Source organism: Piliocolobus tephrosceles, chromosome 10 (genome assembly GCF_002776525.5).
Source record: "Piliocolobus tephrosceles isolate RC106 chromosome 10, ASM277652v3, whole genome shotgun sequence".
Taxonomy (NCBI): Eukaryota; Metazoa; Chordata; class Mammalia; order Primates; family Cercopithecidae; genus Piliocolobus; species Piliocolobus tephrosceles.
The window spans coordinates 75,426,866-75,444,328 of record NC_045443.1 but is presented as its reverse complement, the minus strand read 5'-3'; the positions used below and the strand labels follow the sequence as shown (position 1 = coordinate 75,444,328).

Sequence of the window (17,463 nt, the reverse complement as noted above, 5' to 3'; positions counted from 1 at the left end):
CTACTCACAGTGAAAGGCAAAGGGGAGCTGTTGTGCAGAGATCATATGGTGAGAGCATAAACAAGAGAAAGTGGAAGTGCCAGGTTACTTTCAACAATCAGTTCATGTGGGACCTAGCAGTGAAAATTCACCCACTCCCTGGAGGATGGCACCAAGCCATTCATGAGGGGTCTGCTCCTGGGATCCAAACACCTCCCATGAGGCCCCACCTCCAACACTGGGGATCAAACTTCTTTTTTCTTTCTTTTTTTTCTTTTGAGATGGAGTCTAGCTCTGTCGCCCAGACTGGAGTGCAGTGGTGTGATCTCCACTGCAACCTCCTCCTCCCGGGTTCAAGCGATTCTCCTGCCTCAGTCTTCCGAGTAGCTGGGACTACAGGTGTCCACCACCACACCCGGCTAATTTTTGTAATATTAGTAAAGACGAGGTTCCACTGTGTTGGCCAGGCTGGTTTCGAACTCCCAACCTCATGATCTGCCCCACTTGGCCTCCCAAAGTGCTGGGATTACAAGCACAAACCACCGCGCCTCCATCCAGGGAGATCAAATTTCAACATGAGACTTGGTGAGGCCAAACAAACTGTATCTAAACTATAGCACCAAGGAAGAAACCTCCTTAGAAGAGGACAAATAGCTGCTGCGAGGTGAAATAAGATGAGGCCTGAGACTTGATCCTTGGATTGGCCATGTTGACATTAGTGGTGACTTCTATAAGAGCAGTTCCAGTGGAGAAGTGGGCTTAAAAGCCTAAGAGACTGTGATTGAACCCTACTCTTTTTACGATACGCCATAAGAGAAGGAGATACATGACAACAGTACTTGAGGACAAATTTGAGGTCAAGGGAAGTTGTTTTTTTAAATTAAGGTTGGAGAAATGATAATATGCCATGGCCTAAAATAAGTAACTTGGTTGGGAGGGAGCTTTTAAAGAGAAGAGAGAGTAATCCAAGTAAAAGCAGAGTAAATAGGTATTAAGCGGGTATAAATGTTATACTTGGGTAGATGTGATGACAGGGGTTCGTGAACTTTTCTTTGTGCTTCACTTTTGTAAGTGAAGTACACATCAAGGTCATCAGTTAAGAGAAAGAATGGAACTGGTAATGTCGGACATTTGAGAAAAAAAGGTATAAAAAATATAGACTGACTGCCAGGAGCATTACATATTCACTTAAGGTTGGAGGTCCTGAACGTCAAGTGAGTCGCATTGACATGCGATGTGTTTTCTCCTGGTTCATTCATTATTGGTATAGAATAGGTGGAGATTTAAATGTAGCCAGGTCACGATTTCATCAAATGAGTACAATGGAGTGACAGAGAGGCAATGGAGTTAGGGTATATAAAAATAAAAATACATTCACTTATTACAGGAAATTAGCTGACTACGGAGAGAAGAAAAATATGCAGAGGTTGGTGAGGAACAGTAAAAAGTGATAGGATCAATGAATTGGAAACCCTAGTGGAATCATTGCTGGAGTCAGGGAACAAAAGGAAGAATACTGAAATGATAGGATTGTGCAATCAGTGACAGCACAGTGCATGACAGTGAGGTCACATAAAGTAGCAGTTTCTGATGATGCCTAGATCTAGGGTATGATGATGAGAATAAGTAGTTCAGGAGGGGCTGCAAGACAAAAATCATGGGAGGAGAGGCCAAGGTGTTAGAAAGAACACCTATGTAGATACTAAAATCACTAAAAATTAGGGCAGAAATGGTAAGAGAGAGATAGTTACTCATAAACCAAAAAATCTTAAAATGATGAAGATATATAATCTAATTTCTCTGTGACAGTCATCTCGGTGACTGGCCTGCTCATATTTCCTCATCTACCTTTCTTCAATTATAGTACTCAATTTATAACTTACTAACTGCAAAAAATATCACAATTCTTCCAGGAAATCTCAAGTTAGTATCGAGAGACATTTTCACTATCCCACTATAGGCTGCATTTAAACAGATGATAGTAAGATTGACACAAGTAGATAAGTCTCATTGCACCATTTATTTTCTGTTTTCTTTCTTTTATTGAATTCATATCAAAATCCTAGACTGAAAACTATGATTTTATGTAAATAATTGATTGTTGCTGCAAAATGATATGCTATCTGAAAAACCCATTAAATTATTATATTAATTGCTAGTTTATATTCACTTTCAGGTATTCTATTAAAAATCCGAATGTTAAAAGGAAATATCAACTGGAAAAATGAAAAAGTGATCAAATGGTAGACAATAAGAAAGTGGAGAAAACATCAAATACAGACTATTTATTCAATCAGATATACTGTGATATATTAGTTTCTGAAAACAGTGTTCCTTTGTGAAATTCACAAAAAATTGCAATTCAAACTCTACTAAATTCATCTCTCCTACAGATTTGAGCTCTAGTGCTTAGCATGCATATTGAAGACATTTATGTATAAAGAAATATATGAGGTATACACATCTTCATGTCATGCTAATTTTATAAAACATCTGGTCATAATAAACATACAGCATCATTTTGACCATGGTACTACACAGAGTTAATGGAAAGTCAACACATCCCCCATGTGTTTGAAAAATCTACAATTACTATCCCCATATCTATGTCTTGGCATTACCATTTCTACCCCTACCTAGTACTGGGCCTTTGTTGTAATCTCCGTATAAAATCTCTGATACCTAATGTTATCAACTAATGCTGATTCCAAATGTACCCTTGGGATGTTGTTCTGTAATTGTTGTCAATATCCACTGCAGGATGCTGTCTAATTTCTAATGCGTGCCAAATCCTTTTCAGGTCTGCCAAAGTGAGGAAGTTTCTTAACCCCCAAATTTGTGATAGAGTCACTTTCATGAGCTTCATAGCGATACTTATACTTTGGGTCTTTGGAGTACACAGTAATTTTTTAAAATTAAATAATTTATGTAGTTTTCTTCATTTGAACTTAGCTGTGAATACACAAGGCTTGGGCCAGAGTTTTCCTGGAACAACAGACATAACCCTACTTTCATGCATTATTATACTTAGGAACACATAAAGTACTCTTTAATCTCTCACGCTTCAGGGGCAATATATTTTGCTAGGAGGTTTCTTGGTTCCTTACGAATATAGATTTATATATAATGACATTAAACCAAATGTCTTCCATATATGCTTAGGCTTACCTGGACCCTAGAGAAAACATTGCGCTCAAGCCCAGCATCCCATTTTATACACAACAAAAACCTGATAACTGTGTCTGGGGTATGTATTATTTTTTTCTTACATCATCCATGTATAACAAAATATTTTCCTATTCAGAGTTTTTTTAAATGGTCATTTGAAATCACCCTGTAGAAATGTTTTAAATAGTATATAATTGATGACAGAGCAGGCTGCATTAGCCATGGAGAATATACATGGCCAATCACTAGTTTATGTTCAATCTCCAAATGTATTATGCAGGTTTTCTCTGATTTTATTCAATTTGACTGAGGGCAAAATGAGTTAAAGTCTTCACTTCTGAAAGGACTATCATTCCTTTTTTAGTAACAAAGAGATCATCCTAAGCAGAATAGCCAAATAGCTAATGATCTTTGAAGCATGAGATATATACAATCCATTTTTGCATAAAAAACAGTATACCACAAATATGATTTAACAAAAAGTCTTATGGGGAGAATACAGAAATTCCTAGGTTTGACCTATGCATTGATGAGGTCACTTACCAGATATCTCCTCCAGGCACTGCTTAGCAGTCTTACTATATGATAAGTCCATCTTTGTAGGACTGGTACAGGAGTCAGCCGATGCTAAAGAGGTACCTTCATTTTCTGAATGTGCCCTGAAATTATCCAGGAAAATAGAAAGAAATAGCAATTATAATCACCGGTCACTCATCAAAGTGGAAGTTCTAAAGTACAAGAAATATTAATTACAAATTTTCCATCAAAATAAGTATTTCTTTATGACTAGAAGGTTCCAGAGCTGTCTATGTATAGCAGAATTTTGTTATTTTTCATATGCAACCTAAGTGGGAGTGAGATGTGGAATTAGATTTCTTAGACTTGTCTAAATTTGGAAGCTTATAACTACCAATAGTTGATTATAATTTGAGGGCAAAATATTTAAAAAGATCCAACTTCTTTTGCTATTTTAGAGGAAATATGGCCAAAGTATGGTTTTTTTTTTTTTTTTTGCGAGAATACTGAAAGTATTGAAATCACACCTAAAATTCTTTTTTTAAACAAAAATTCTATTAAAATATTTTAAAATATGTGTAAAAATAAAAAAAAAATTGTTCAACACTACATACATCATTATGATGACTTAATTACCAAAGATTTCAGAGCAATTAAAGTCAACCAGAAACAAATTATCATTCTTACAATTACCTGCATATCATCTGTTTCACATTTGTCTATGTATGTACATGGGTATGTATTTGTGTGTGTGGTTAGCTTGTAAAGAGTATGTCTAATTAAATGAAAAGCACTCAACAAAGGTCCTGAATACTTTTGAGATTCTAATCACACTTCATGCATTGTTTCTTTCCTTTAGCACAGGCAAATGTTTTAAGATACGCTTTCTCTTTAATGCAGCTTCATATTCGATGTATATTTGACACAAACTAACACACATTTTAAATGTTCAGAGCATGAACTACTAAGACACAGAAGGAGGCAAGCTAATATGGGATTGCACACTGGACTATGTTCTTTTGAGACATCTCATTTGCCTTACATCTACCCTTTTATTTCTGGTAGTAGGTGTGGGCCATGACAAGTGATCTTTCAATATTTACTACTTTAAGAATATTTACAAATAATGTTCATGTGTGAGTGAAGAATGTATTATATTTTTGAATCAATGTTTAATTAACATTTTGCTTTTAATCTAAATTTGAGTTTCAAGAGAAAAAGTGTAATTATTGATATCAGAAAAAGTCAAAATTTAACTGACAGGCCAAGAAACTGAAAAGTTCACTTAGGTTTTAAGAAACTATGGAAAACTATACGTTGTCTGTATTGATATATGTGTTATATATGTGAATTAGTATATGAAAAAAAGAACTATGCAAGAAAGAAACTTTCCAATACAAAGTTGGTTGTGCCTTGGCCTCCAATAATTTCTGACAGACCATTCCTATTTTATTCTAGCTTAAAACTGAATATAAAGAGCATAAACACATTAAGAAAGAAAATACACTATTTAAGTGATAGGGTATATACCATTAAGGCCAGAAAGAAATCTCAAAGTAGCTAAATTTAACAGATATTTTAGTCTTCCACTCATTTGATACTTTGGTAGCATTTAGAACAGCAGCTCATTCCTTCCTTTATCAAACTGTCCTACCTTGGCTTTTATGGCAAAAATTCTCTAGTGTGTTTCCCATTTTCTCTGGATTCTACTTTATTCTATTGTTTTCCTTTACATAATCATTAAATGTTGTGGTTCTGGGTAGCAGAAAAAGAAGTGGGGATATAGACAGCAGAAACCTGGGAGTTCAGCAAAGGAATATTCTATACTGCTTCCAGTTTTTGTCTATAGTTTCTCTAGACGATCTCAATCATATTCATTGTATTTGCTATTATATATTTACACCTAAATTTTAAAATTCTAACTCTAACCCAGCACTTTACGCTGAATTCCTGATGTATATAAGACTAATTGACATTTCTTCTTGGTTGTCACAAAAATATGTCAAACCCATCATTTATAGAACTGAAGTCATGATATTTTATTAACAAACCTGGTCCTGATTCATGGAGCCCTCTGGTGAAACCTTTATGAAACTTACAAGGTTTTGCATGGTTGGGTCCCATGCAACCCATAGGATGATGGTCTTCAGCATCATCTCACACAAGACTCCTCTCTCCTCTCTCTACTGTGGTCACAAGAGTCTTCTACCCACTTTCCATAGCTTCCTGTCCAAACAGGGTCTTTACACTTGATTATTTTCCTCCCCACTTCATCCAGTTGATTCCTTTCCTCCAAGTCTTAGCTCAAGTGACTATTTCTTTAAAAATCCTCCCTAATTTCACCGATCAGGCAGTCTCCAATTATAAGCACTTAGTACTTGGTACTCCCTGGACCTATCTTTTCAGCACTTCATACTCTTGTGACATGAGATTAATGTAATTAATTGATTAACGTTTAACTCCCAGACTAGGCCCTATTCTCCATGTTTGAACTCACCATTGTATCCCCAGTGTCCAGTCTTGTGTCAGAATATAAGTTTCAGTCAACAAATCTTTTATAAATATATCGATAAATAATATTATCCACAAGAGTAAAACAAAATTATTGGTGGGTAAAGCATATGCAAGAAAGAGTAGCATATGTGTAAATATACTGGGTTTGGATGTAAAACTTGGCCCCATCACTAATCAGTTATCAAGTCATGTGATGTTGGCAAGTTACTTCACCTCTCTGAACTTGTTTGTTCATCTGTAAAAATAAGAAAAAATGCCTGCCTTGCAAAATAGTTGTGAAATCAACTATTATTACAAAAGGACTGAAAATACATCCTCTCTTGTGAAATTCTGGTCAATATTAAAAGGGCAAATATATCTGCTCTTTGTGTAGCCTGTTTCTTTCTCTCCTGGACCCTAATTTCTCACATATCCCCATCTACTGACAGTCCCTCCCCATTCATTTCTAAAGTCTGTTCTTCCACCTGGCTTCAATTATTGTGGGCCACCCTACTCCCCACTGATCTCTTCCTTAGCCTATTGTCTCTGAACGAAGGGAGAAACAATCCTCTGAAGTGTTCTAAAGATTTTTATTAGTTGCTGAAGAAGTTTAAATGGAGAGTATGTAGTGAAATTGTGGACCCCAGGGAAAGCTGACTGGCTGCCTGCCAAGAAGTGTCACAGAGGCACAGCACCTTGTTGAACTGGCTGGGAGCCAGCGTTGACCTCTAGTCCTGCAGATTTTGTATTCACAGATTCATCTTTTAGAAGCTGAGTCACATTAAGCATTTCACTGAAATATTTATCTAAAGCCCACGGCTAACTGGTTCCTTTGAGAACAAGACCAACAGCTGTCACAGGAGCCAGAATATTTGTGGCCATGTTAGTTATAAAGATTCTATCTCCATCTAAGAAAATCTGGAGTAAAAGAAAACTCGGAATGTATTTTAGCACTACAGTTTTTGCTCTACTAAAAGCAAGCAGTTCTTAAAAAGAATTCTTCAGAAGGTGACTTGTGGCTATCTTCCTCAATATGAAAGACTTAATTCCATGGGTTAAGTTCCCACTCCCCCTGTCTGAGACATGCTTTTAAAAAAGTGTATTCCTACTTGTGACAGCTCAGTCTTGTCTTGGAAGCCGTTTTAGAATTTGTGTTAATGTGTCAGTGCACATTTTTGGCAGACTTACTCTTTTATGTCTTTTAGTGTAAGTCACAAGAGAGTCTTATTTACCTTAAGTTCTCCAATGTATTTCTCATCAAATTCCCTACATAAGTGATCTACATTAGCATTAATAAGGAAACAGACTGATCAATGAAAGAATGGAACTTGGTGAAGGTAAACTTCAAATCACTGTAAAAAGGACTTAGAAGTCATGCTTGGTTTATATTCACATCTAAATGCGACCAGAAATGTCTACTGATGTTACAAGCCATCCATTTCTCTAGTATTTCCACCTCACAATTTGTTACAGCAAAATTAGATTTTAATTCCAGTCTATAGAGGACCAATCAATGCCAACTGGTAAAGATGTACCTTTTATACAAATGATCAAAGAAGTCCAGTTAAATCTCTGAAGACTCACAACTTACCCTCTATTTTTATGCATGCTTTGTACCAGTTAAATAAAAATATTTGAGTTGATTCATGAAATAATTTATAAAGACTTTAGAATCAAGCGTGTTCTCTAATCAGAAAGTACATTTTGGCAGATATGGTGAATATTGCAGTGGATCATTCACTGTTTCCCCATAAACTGATAATGCATTTTCTTCCTATTAACTGGAAAAAGAAAAAATACGTATCATAATATTCCTTCAAAGTATTCAGCAACATGGTCCTATGTAGACAACCTCATTGTGCATTTACAACACGGTCATCATGTTATGAGTAAGTATTGAAACCATCAAGACACAGCATTGCAAAAACAGTTTATTTAGCTTTCTTTTATTTATTTACTTTTTGAGATAGGGTCTCACTCTATCACCCCTGCTGGAGCACACTAGAGCAACCGTAGCTCACTTCAGCTTCACCCTTCCTGGCTCAAGCCATGTTCTCACCTCAGCCTCCAGAGTGTAATTTATTTAGAATTCTAATAAGCCAGGTCCTTCATCTGTTACTGGGAGTTGTAGTCATTAAAAGTCATGATACCAGTGATTACCATGAGAGCTATTACCTGTTTTTACACACTTACTATGTGCCAAGTGTGGTGTTTAGTATTTTCCCGGGGCATATCGCTTGAAATTCACAACAATCTTGTAATATAGGGGCTGCAGATAAAGAAATTAAGACATCTAGAGGTTAAATAACTGGTCCTAGGTAACAATCTGGTAGATGCTTGACCAGTACTTGAATCTGGCTGCCTGTAAATGCTGATCTATTAACTACTCCCCTACAGTTTAACTCCATCAAAATCCCTTTGAACTAAGTATTTTATTGCATTTGAGGTTCCCTTAGCTAACAGACAGCTCAGTCACTCAGTCTTTGAATGTGACATATCCACTGGTCTAACCTAAATGTTATATATTTTTTTATTTTTTATTTTTTTTGAGACAGAGTCTCGCTCTGTCGCCCAGGCTGGAGTGCAGTGGCACGATCTCCGCTCACTGCAAGCTTCACCTCCTGGGTTCATGCCATTCCCCTGCCTCAACCTCCCTGAGTAGCTGGGACTACAGGTACCCGCCACCACGCCCGGCTAACTTTTTGTATTTTTAGCAGAGACCGGGTTTCACCGTGTTAGCCAGGATGGTCTCCATGTCGTGACCTCTTGATCCGCCTGCCTCAGCCTCCCAAAGTGCTGGGATTACAGATGTGAGCCACTGCGCCTAGCCCCTAAATGTTATTTTTTATGTACTAATCATTAAAAGGAAATCAGTATTAAATCCTAGACATTATCAAACCTCTAATCTTTAATGTCATTAATATAAGTGTTTGCATATTGATTTATATTCAAGAAATATTTCCCCCTGTGGATTCACCTTGATATAGATATGGTCACAAATGTAGACACAAGTAGAACTGATTTGAGTCAGAAACATTAACTAATGGTATTGTAATTCCTGTTTATAACCCCAACAAAAAAGAAAGAAAAGCACATATATTTCAAAAACCAGTAATGTGCTTGCTTTCCTATTTCCTTCATTCTGGAAAGGCAGACAGGTGACAGCCAGTGCCAAGGCCAGGAAACTGTTGGGGTGAACAGAGGTCTAGTGTGGATAGAAGATTTGCTCAATTCAGGGGAGCTGAGCAAATAAGAAAACATTGAGAATAATGCCAGCCAGGTTTCTCATGGTTGACAAAAGGAGGCACAAGTATGGAAAGGAAACTAAACTCTGTGGTGTTGGGCTGGAATTGGAGGTATTATGAATGTATGTATACATGAATAATCATAATTATATTGAATTATAATAAATAATATACAATATTAAAATAATGATTAAATATGTGTGTATGTATGTCTGTAAATACACATATATATTTCTTGGTTTTGACCACCAAGAAAACCTAGGAACAATGAGATCTTGGTTTCTAATATCACTCTATACAAAAAGACATACGAGTTCCTTAAAGAAAAGCATAGGATCTAAAGCCAAATTAGGGAATGTGCAAGATGAGCCTAGAACATCTTGAGCCATAAAGAAAGAAAATTCTCAAAGAGTGATAGAGCATTTGGAAAGGAGACACAACCAGCTTGGAGGGGCTCTCAGTGGCCACATCTTGGAAAATTAATCACCAAAGTAAGTTGTGACAGCAACGGATTATAACAAATACAGTAGAAATCTATTTGTCCATATAATTTAAATAGATAGAAAGATCATGAGGAGAAAGTATCTCTTTCTTAAAGTAGAATGCCACAGAGCAAATGCAGAAGACAGGATGGAATTAGAAAACCGGTAGTCACATATAACAGCACATTATTAATTCAGGCAACAAAGCTCAATGGATGCTAAAACCTGTGGGTGAAAGTAGATAAAAAATTGAATTTTTACACACAGTCTCAAAATATCTTCCCACAAAAATATGTATTACATACAACTGGAGACAACATATTCACTTAGAATATAAAACTGTGGCAGATATTACCTTAATCAAGCAATCAAATTCAACACAACCAAAATGGAAGATATTGATATTCATATCATGAAACACCCAATAAAATGCAACGGGAAAAACACAGTATCATTTCGATAACATTCCAGACAAAAAATACATTTAATGTGTATCTAATAATGAGGAACTACATGACAAACTCAAATTAGAAACATTATATAAAATGCCTGGCCATCAATATATCAATATCATGAAAGTCAGGGAAAGGCTAAACAATTGTTCCAGATTGAGGGATATTAGGAAGACATGACAACTACTAGATGCAATATTTATCCTGAATTACTAAAAGGGATCACATTTGGTGAAACTTGGTGAAACCTGAGTAAGTTCTCTGAGTGCTCTGAGAGAAGTGTACATGAGCGTCATTTGCACAATTCCTGCAAATTTTCTGTAAGATTAAAATTGTTTCCAAAAACATAAAATAAAACATGAAGAGAAGAAACAACAATGGCTTGGTTAGGCAAATCTATAATCCCACAGAAATATTTTATAATAAAAATCTGTTCTGCAAACTCATGGTGTGGTTGTGTAAAGTACAGCATATTATATCAAAAGAAGGAAACACTCTAAATTCAGATTTTCTTGACCTAAGTTTACAAATCAAGTTGTTTATAGAGGGTCTCTGCTTATATTTAATTAACGGGCTTAAGAAGCATGATACGTTTCTCCTTATGAATAGTGCCTTGCCTTATCTAAGGGTTAGGTATTTTTCTTTTCTGAGAACTGCTCAAAACCCCGATTCTGCTCTCTTTGCCTCTACATGTTTGCTTTATGTCCAATGCATTGTTTCCTTGGCATTTACTACAAATGGTCAGAAAAGAAAGAATGTAGACTTCAAAACAGCATGTTATAAATCTGGGTGTCATTTGAAAACTTTGTGGGAGACTTCTAAAGAGACAGGTTTAAGGAAAACACACAGGTCTCTCTTTTTTCCATAATTAACCAATTACTGTATTATTTTATTTCACATGTCCTTGAAAGCATGTAGAATATAGTTGTGATATAATGAACACAAAAGCAATGGAAGAAAAATGACATATGGGAAAAAGGGAGGTATTTTTTGAAAGTCTGAAAGATGTAAGGTAACAATTTTTGAACTCCAGGCAAGAAAAACAGGTTCAAATAATATAGCTCAGGGTGGACACCAAGAAAGAAGAGGAACAATAAAAAAAGGAGTTTTAAAAAAACAGAATGGAAAAACTATGCTGTTCTCCTTTTTCTTCTTTTCTTCCAATAATTGGAACCTCGTTTGAAACTTAACAAACCCACCTAAGAGATTCAGTAAGTTGCTCCTTCATCTATACATTTAACCTGGTTCATCCTACTCTGACCTCTCCTACAAACAATCCATTTTACATTCTGAAGAAAGAGTAACTTTTCTGATTATGCTTTCCACACACATTCTCATGTGCATGCAAGCACACATGTATATACACACATATATACATACATAAAGTTCAAATTTCTGACCTTGAAGAATTTCTACTACAACCAGGCTTCAATCAATCTTCAATGTCCAGAGAAACTGACTTACTTCCCCGACCACCGTACATCTCTTATATTGACATTGTTTATGTGGTTCCTTCAGCCTTATGTTTCCCTCCCTGCCCCCCTCATCTCTGCATTACCAAATCCTACTTATCTTTCTGGACTCAGTTCAGGTGCTACTTTCCCTGATTCCAACAGCTAAAAGTAATTTTCCACTTTTTTGAAGCCTCAGTATGACAAATCTAGTTCAGTCCTAGGGAGCTTTACCCTTCCAGCTGCATTTTGTAGTTCTCTTTGAGCTTGCCTCTTGTCTACTACATTGTGGATGATAAAAAGAAAATGACATAGGATGTATGATTTTTCACTCAATCCTTGAGGTCTCATGCATAAGAAATATTTAGTAGGTAGTTGTTGAAAGAAGATAAAAAATAAATGAATGAATGTGCTGAAGAGAAGGTATGGTTTAATTCTTTAAATATTTTAAAGCTGTTTGTATTTTGGTTAAACCCTCCCATTTATAGGAAGTGAGAGACTTCAGAATATTTTTTGTTCCAGTGTACATTTTTGGCAGGTTTGAAAATTCTTCTATAGCAACTGATTCTAACACAGGATGACAGTGTTTCATTTAACAATTTTTATTTGGGTTCACTGTTTGTAGACTGTGTACTGGGCAATTATGCTACTAAATAAGAAAGACAAGACTCTTAATTTCAATGAGCTTACATTACATTAGGAGGTGGCTGAAATCACACTACTTAATAAGTAAACAAGAAAAAATCAGATGGTAATAAACTGTATAAAGAAAATACAAGAGGATGATAAAATAGAATTCTGAGAAGGGGCATAATATATATTCCCCTTGAGTAGGTGGTTGGAGGTGGTTGGAGATTAGCAGAGCTCTAATAACAAGACAGACCTGCAGTGATCTAGAAGACAGTTGTTACAGGCATAAATGAACAGATATGCCAAAGACATGTTCTAAAGCAAGATAGACTGGTTTGTTGAGAAAGAGGATGAAGGCTGAGATACAATGTGTTGGGGGAAGCGGGGACTTCATGTGGGTGTGGGGATCAATTGTGAACAGGGTACTAGATTACTTAGAACCTGGAAGGTCATGGTGCAATTTTTGAGTTTTTTTTTTAAATGTAATGGAAATCTAATAGATGACTTCATTAATTAGAATAAGATATATGATTTATGCCTTTAGAAGGTGAGAATGCCAGCTGTGTGAAGGATGTTATTGCAAAGAGCTGAGTGGAAGCTGGGAGACTCATTGGAAACTAGATGAGAATTGGTGGTGAGGTGGCTTGGACCAGGAGACAAGAGTTGGAAATGGAAAGAAAGTCTGATTGAGGGTATGTTTTAGAAGACGGGTTAGGAGGACTCGCTGAAAATTTGACGTACGGAGAAGGGGTTATTGAAAGAGAAAAACAAAATTCAAGTTACTTCCATTTCTTTTCTTCTTTAGTCTCCGATATGGTTTGGCTCTGTGTCCCCACACAAATCTTATCTCAAATTGTAATCTGAATTGTAATCCCCAGGTGTAGAGGGAGGGACCTGGTGGGAGGTGATGGGATCATGGGGGCAGTTTCCCCCATACTGTTCTCCTGATAGTGAGTGAGTTCTCAGGAGATCTGATGCTTTAAAAGTGTGTGGCAGTTTCCCCTGTCCTCTCTTTCTCGCCTGCTGCCACGTAAGACGTGCCTTGCTTCCCCTTCGCCTTCCACCTTAATTGTTAGTTTCCTGAGGCCTCCCCAGCTATGCGGAACTGTGAGTCAATTAAACCGCTTTCCTTCACATATTATCCAGTCTCAGGATATTTCTTGATAGCAGTGTGAAAATGGATTAATACAGTCTCTCATTCATATAATTACAAATCCTAACCATTAGTATCTGTAGCAGTTCCAGTTACTAGTATTTGCAGCTCACAATTTATCTATTATTTTTCCCATCATGCCTGCATTATAAAATTGTAGAATATCCAATGTGGATGATAGCACAACATTCTTCCCTCCTTGTGATAAATTCTAACTCATCTTTTATTTCTTACCCTTATCTTAACTTCTTGGTGATGCATTAGTTGACTCCATTTTGTCAGATTTGTAAAAAAACCCTCTTTTTTCTACATTAATTCTGTATGTTGCATATACTTCCATAACAGTAATGCTTTAATATTTTTGATTATATTATTCTTATTACCCTTAGTAGGCTGAACTCCCAGAAGAAGCTCCCAGAATGCTTTAAAAATATTAAAGCATTACTGTTATGGAAGTATATGCAACATACAGAATTAATGTAGAAAAAAGAGGGTTTTTTACAAATCTGACAAAATGGAGTCAACTAATGCATCACCAAGAAGTTAAGGGTAAGAAATAAAAGATGAGTTAGAGTTTATCACAAGGAGGGAAAAAAAATCTTTGTATCTTCTGTTACACAGTATTTGTAGAATGAGGGATGAGTACATAAATGAAAAAGTATGCACCAATTTCCCTTTGTCTAAACTGTAATAACTGGTCACTTTACCACTTTTTAAGTACTTCAGATGGTCATCTTAACACTATAAAAAGCAGCCTATTCCAATTTCAGGTAGCTCTAGTTATCGGGAACTTCTTAAACCAAAATAAAATATTTTCTTTAATTTTCAATATTTTGTCTTAGTTATATCTATTTGATAAATGAATAAGAATAACAGCAAATTCGAAACTACTTTATCACTCTGTAGAGATAATTGACTTACTGAAACTATGTACAGAATAATTTATATTAGATAGGAAGTTAGGCTAATAGGAAATCTATTAACTTCCAGAATCCACATTATATTTATAGAACTCTGAACATCCAGTTTCTGACAGAGTATTATGAAGCATATATTAGAATCTCAGAAGGAATAAGTCTTAACCTAGAATTGAGCTGAGAAAAAAGTCACTATCAGCCATCAATCTTCCCATTACATAAAAGTTATTTAATTATCTTTATATATCATATATATGTATCTGTATACATTTATATAATTTATACTAATTAACAGCAATGACCATTTTCAATTATAAAATAGTTCTGATTGAGAATTTTGCAAGTGTACTATCGGCATTTTCCTAACCAGAATTTTCCCAGTAACAATACCTCTTATTTCTGTCATGTAGATAGAACTGATAAGCAAAGCAAATTTCTACTAGCTTTATGATCTCAAGAGATTATTACTATTCTGACTTAATATCTCTGCTTCTTCATTTCTGGAAAATGGGGGATAACATTCTTTCTCATGAGTTTATGATGAAGTTTAAATGAGAAAATTCACATATATTTTGTGACACAAAGACTTTCACTAAGTAAACACTCAACAAATGATAATACCAACATAAAATAGTAAATTATTAGTATTATCTCATCAAAAGATTAGCAACTCCAAAAATAATTGTCAGGGATTTCATAGGAGGGATTCTTACATGGGGATAGAACAGTGAAAGTCAGAAAGAACATAAAAGGTTACATAATCCAAATGTCATGACTATAAACAAGCACCTTCCATTGAAAGCTGAAAAGAATGAATAGTAACCACTCTGCCTTTTGAGAATTTACATTACTATTTGTAAAACTGTTCTGCATTGATTTAAAAATTTGCATGAATATTACTTTGTATATAGACTTCAATGTGAAATTTTATGAGACAGTTTCAATTTCTTTATTTATTGTAGAAACAGGGTCTTGCTCTGGTGTACAGGCTGGTCTCAAAGTCCTGGCCTCAAGCCATCCTCCCACCTTGGCCTCCCAAAGTGCTGGGATTACAGGCATGAATCACCATGCCAACCACGGTTTTATTTATTTTTAGCTATCTTATATTGTTGATAATTATAAAAATAATTACTGATATTAATGTAATTTTCTCAAAATCTGGCTGTGTGCTAAAAATTTTACATGGGATTATTTTCTTTAATCTTTAATTCAATCCATCAAGGTAGGCATCCTTTATCAATCATACTTTATAGGATTAGAAAGTGAAGTTTAGGGAAGGCTGTTTACTATGTGGCAGATAGTGTTCTACAGATAAATATCAACTCAATCTTCAAAACAGCCTAATGAGATAGCTTCTACCATTATTACACCTATTTCACTGATTAGGAAATTGTGGTTCAGAATCTTTACATATATGACCCAAAGTAACACAACTAACCAGTGGTGGCATTGAGATTCCCACTCAGGCAACCACCACAAGATGCTGTTTCTGAACAATGGTAGAGTAAGACATATTCTATCACCGTTTTTGTTTTTGTTTTTGTTTGAGTTTCCCTCTTGTTGCCTAGGCTGCGGTGTAATGGCACAATCTCGGCTCCCTGCAACCTCTGCCTCCTGGGTTCAAGGGACTCTCCTCCTGCCTCAGCCTCTCTGTTGCCTCTTTTCTTAGCTGCTTGGCTACATTGCCTCACTTTTATAGTCTTGTTGTTAAAGAGGTCAAACGAAACTCCAAGAGAGTGGAGAACTCATCAGGGTCACACACCTGATCCGCACTGTAACTTCTAAGCTGTGCTGCTGTGCTGCTTCCTGTTTTTGATACTTAAAAGTTACATTTTCAAATGGAAACCACTAAATTTGTATCCACTGGATATTTTATTGCAAACAATTTTTTTAAAAGCTTGTTGCTACTTATAGAAAGAAGCCTACTAAATTAGCAGTTCTAGATTTACAGTTTCCTATGAAATTCACTTGTGATTTTTTGAAAGGATTGATGTTTTTACAGAATATATTTGTAATCCACAAGGGTGTTGAGTATGACATATTTAAACTTCACAGTTTTTTTTCTCACATTTTTGAAATGTGGATCATGATTTTGACATCTTAAATTCTGCTTTGTCAAATAAGGACCCTGGAGTCAGAAGGAGCTGCAGACTCCCATCTGATCCAAATACAAATATTTTAAATGAATTAGTACTACTGAAGTCAGAAAAGCAGCATTCAATTGTAATGTCCCAAGAGATTAAATGACATAATTATAATAATTTTGTTTTGCTGAGTGTATAAAAACCTCAGAAAAAAAGCACTTAGGGTCTTCATTGAGAAAAAAAATAAATCAGTATAAACTGCTTTATTTTAAAAAGTTTTATATTCAAAAAATTAATAAATTTTTAAACTATACAGTTTTGACCCTTTCTTAATTATAGTGGGTCCTGTATCCATCCTATTTGTAAAATTTTCTTTCTGTAGTTAAATTGCCAACCTGCCAGAAGGAGGGACAAAGCAGACATTATTGCTCCTCAGGCCATCTCCTTACTAACCAAGCAGTGAAAAAACTGGGCACACAGCAGTTACTGACACATCTCTAATCGATTAAAGCAAATCACAGAACAACAGGCAAAGTGTTCTGTCTTTACCAATTGGGTGGCAGGACGCATATTTTAAAATGCATAATAATGTATTTTAAATTTTTATATTGTGTATTTCAGTGCCTACAAAACAAAAATTCAAAGTAAAATAAATAATAAATAAATAAAAGGTAAGAAAAGAAACAAATCAATAATACAACCCAAATAAGTAATACAAATTATATATGTAACCCCTTTTACCTAGAAACCTATGCCTTGCTGGGGGAAATTAATACAAAATTTACATTGAGAAAGTAGTGCCTTATAAATAACATTTGAAGAACATTTGCAACATATCAGGATATACAGTAAACATGATATATGCATGACCTCTGTTAATAGTCTCAACTCTA

The 17,463-nt window shown here is 35.4% G+C and overlaps 1 protein-coding gene across 2 annotated transcripts in view; it reads right to left on the bottom strand.

Moving 5' to 3' along the window:
• The window catches only part of NAV3 (neuron navigator 3), a 374,287-nt gene that overhangs the window by 183,758 nt on the left and 173,066 nt on the right, over positions 1-17,463 (bottom strand). For both annotated transcript variants that reach the window (XM_023194757.3, XM_023195381.3), the window contains exon 9: positions 3,691-3,806. In XM_023194757.3, coding sequence (XP_023050525.2) covers positions 3,691-3,806 — 116 coding nt within the window. The remainder of the gene's footprint in view (positions 1-3,690; positions 3,807-17,463) is intronic.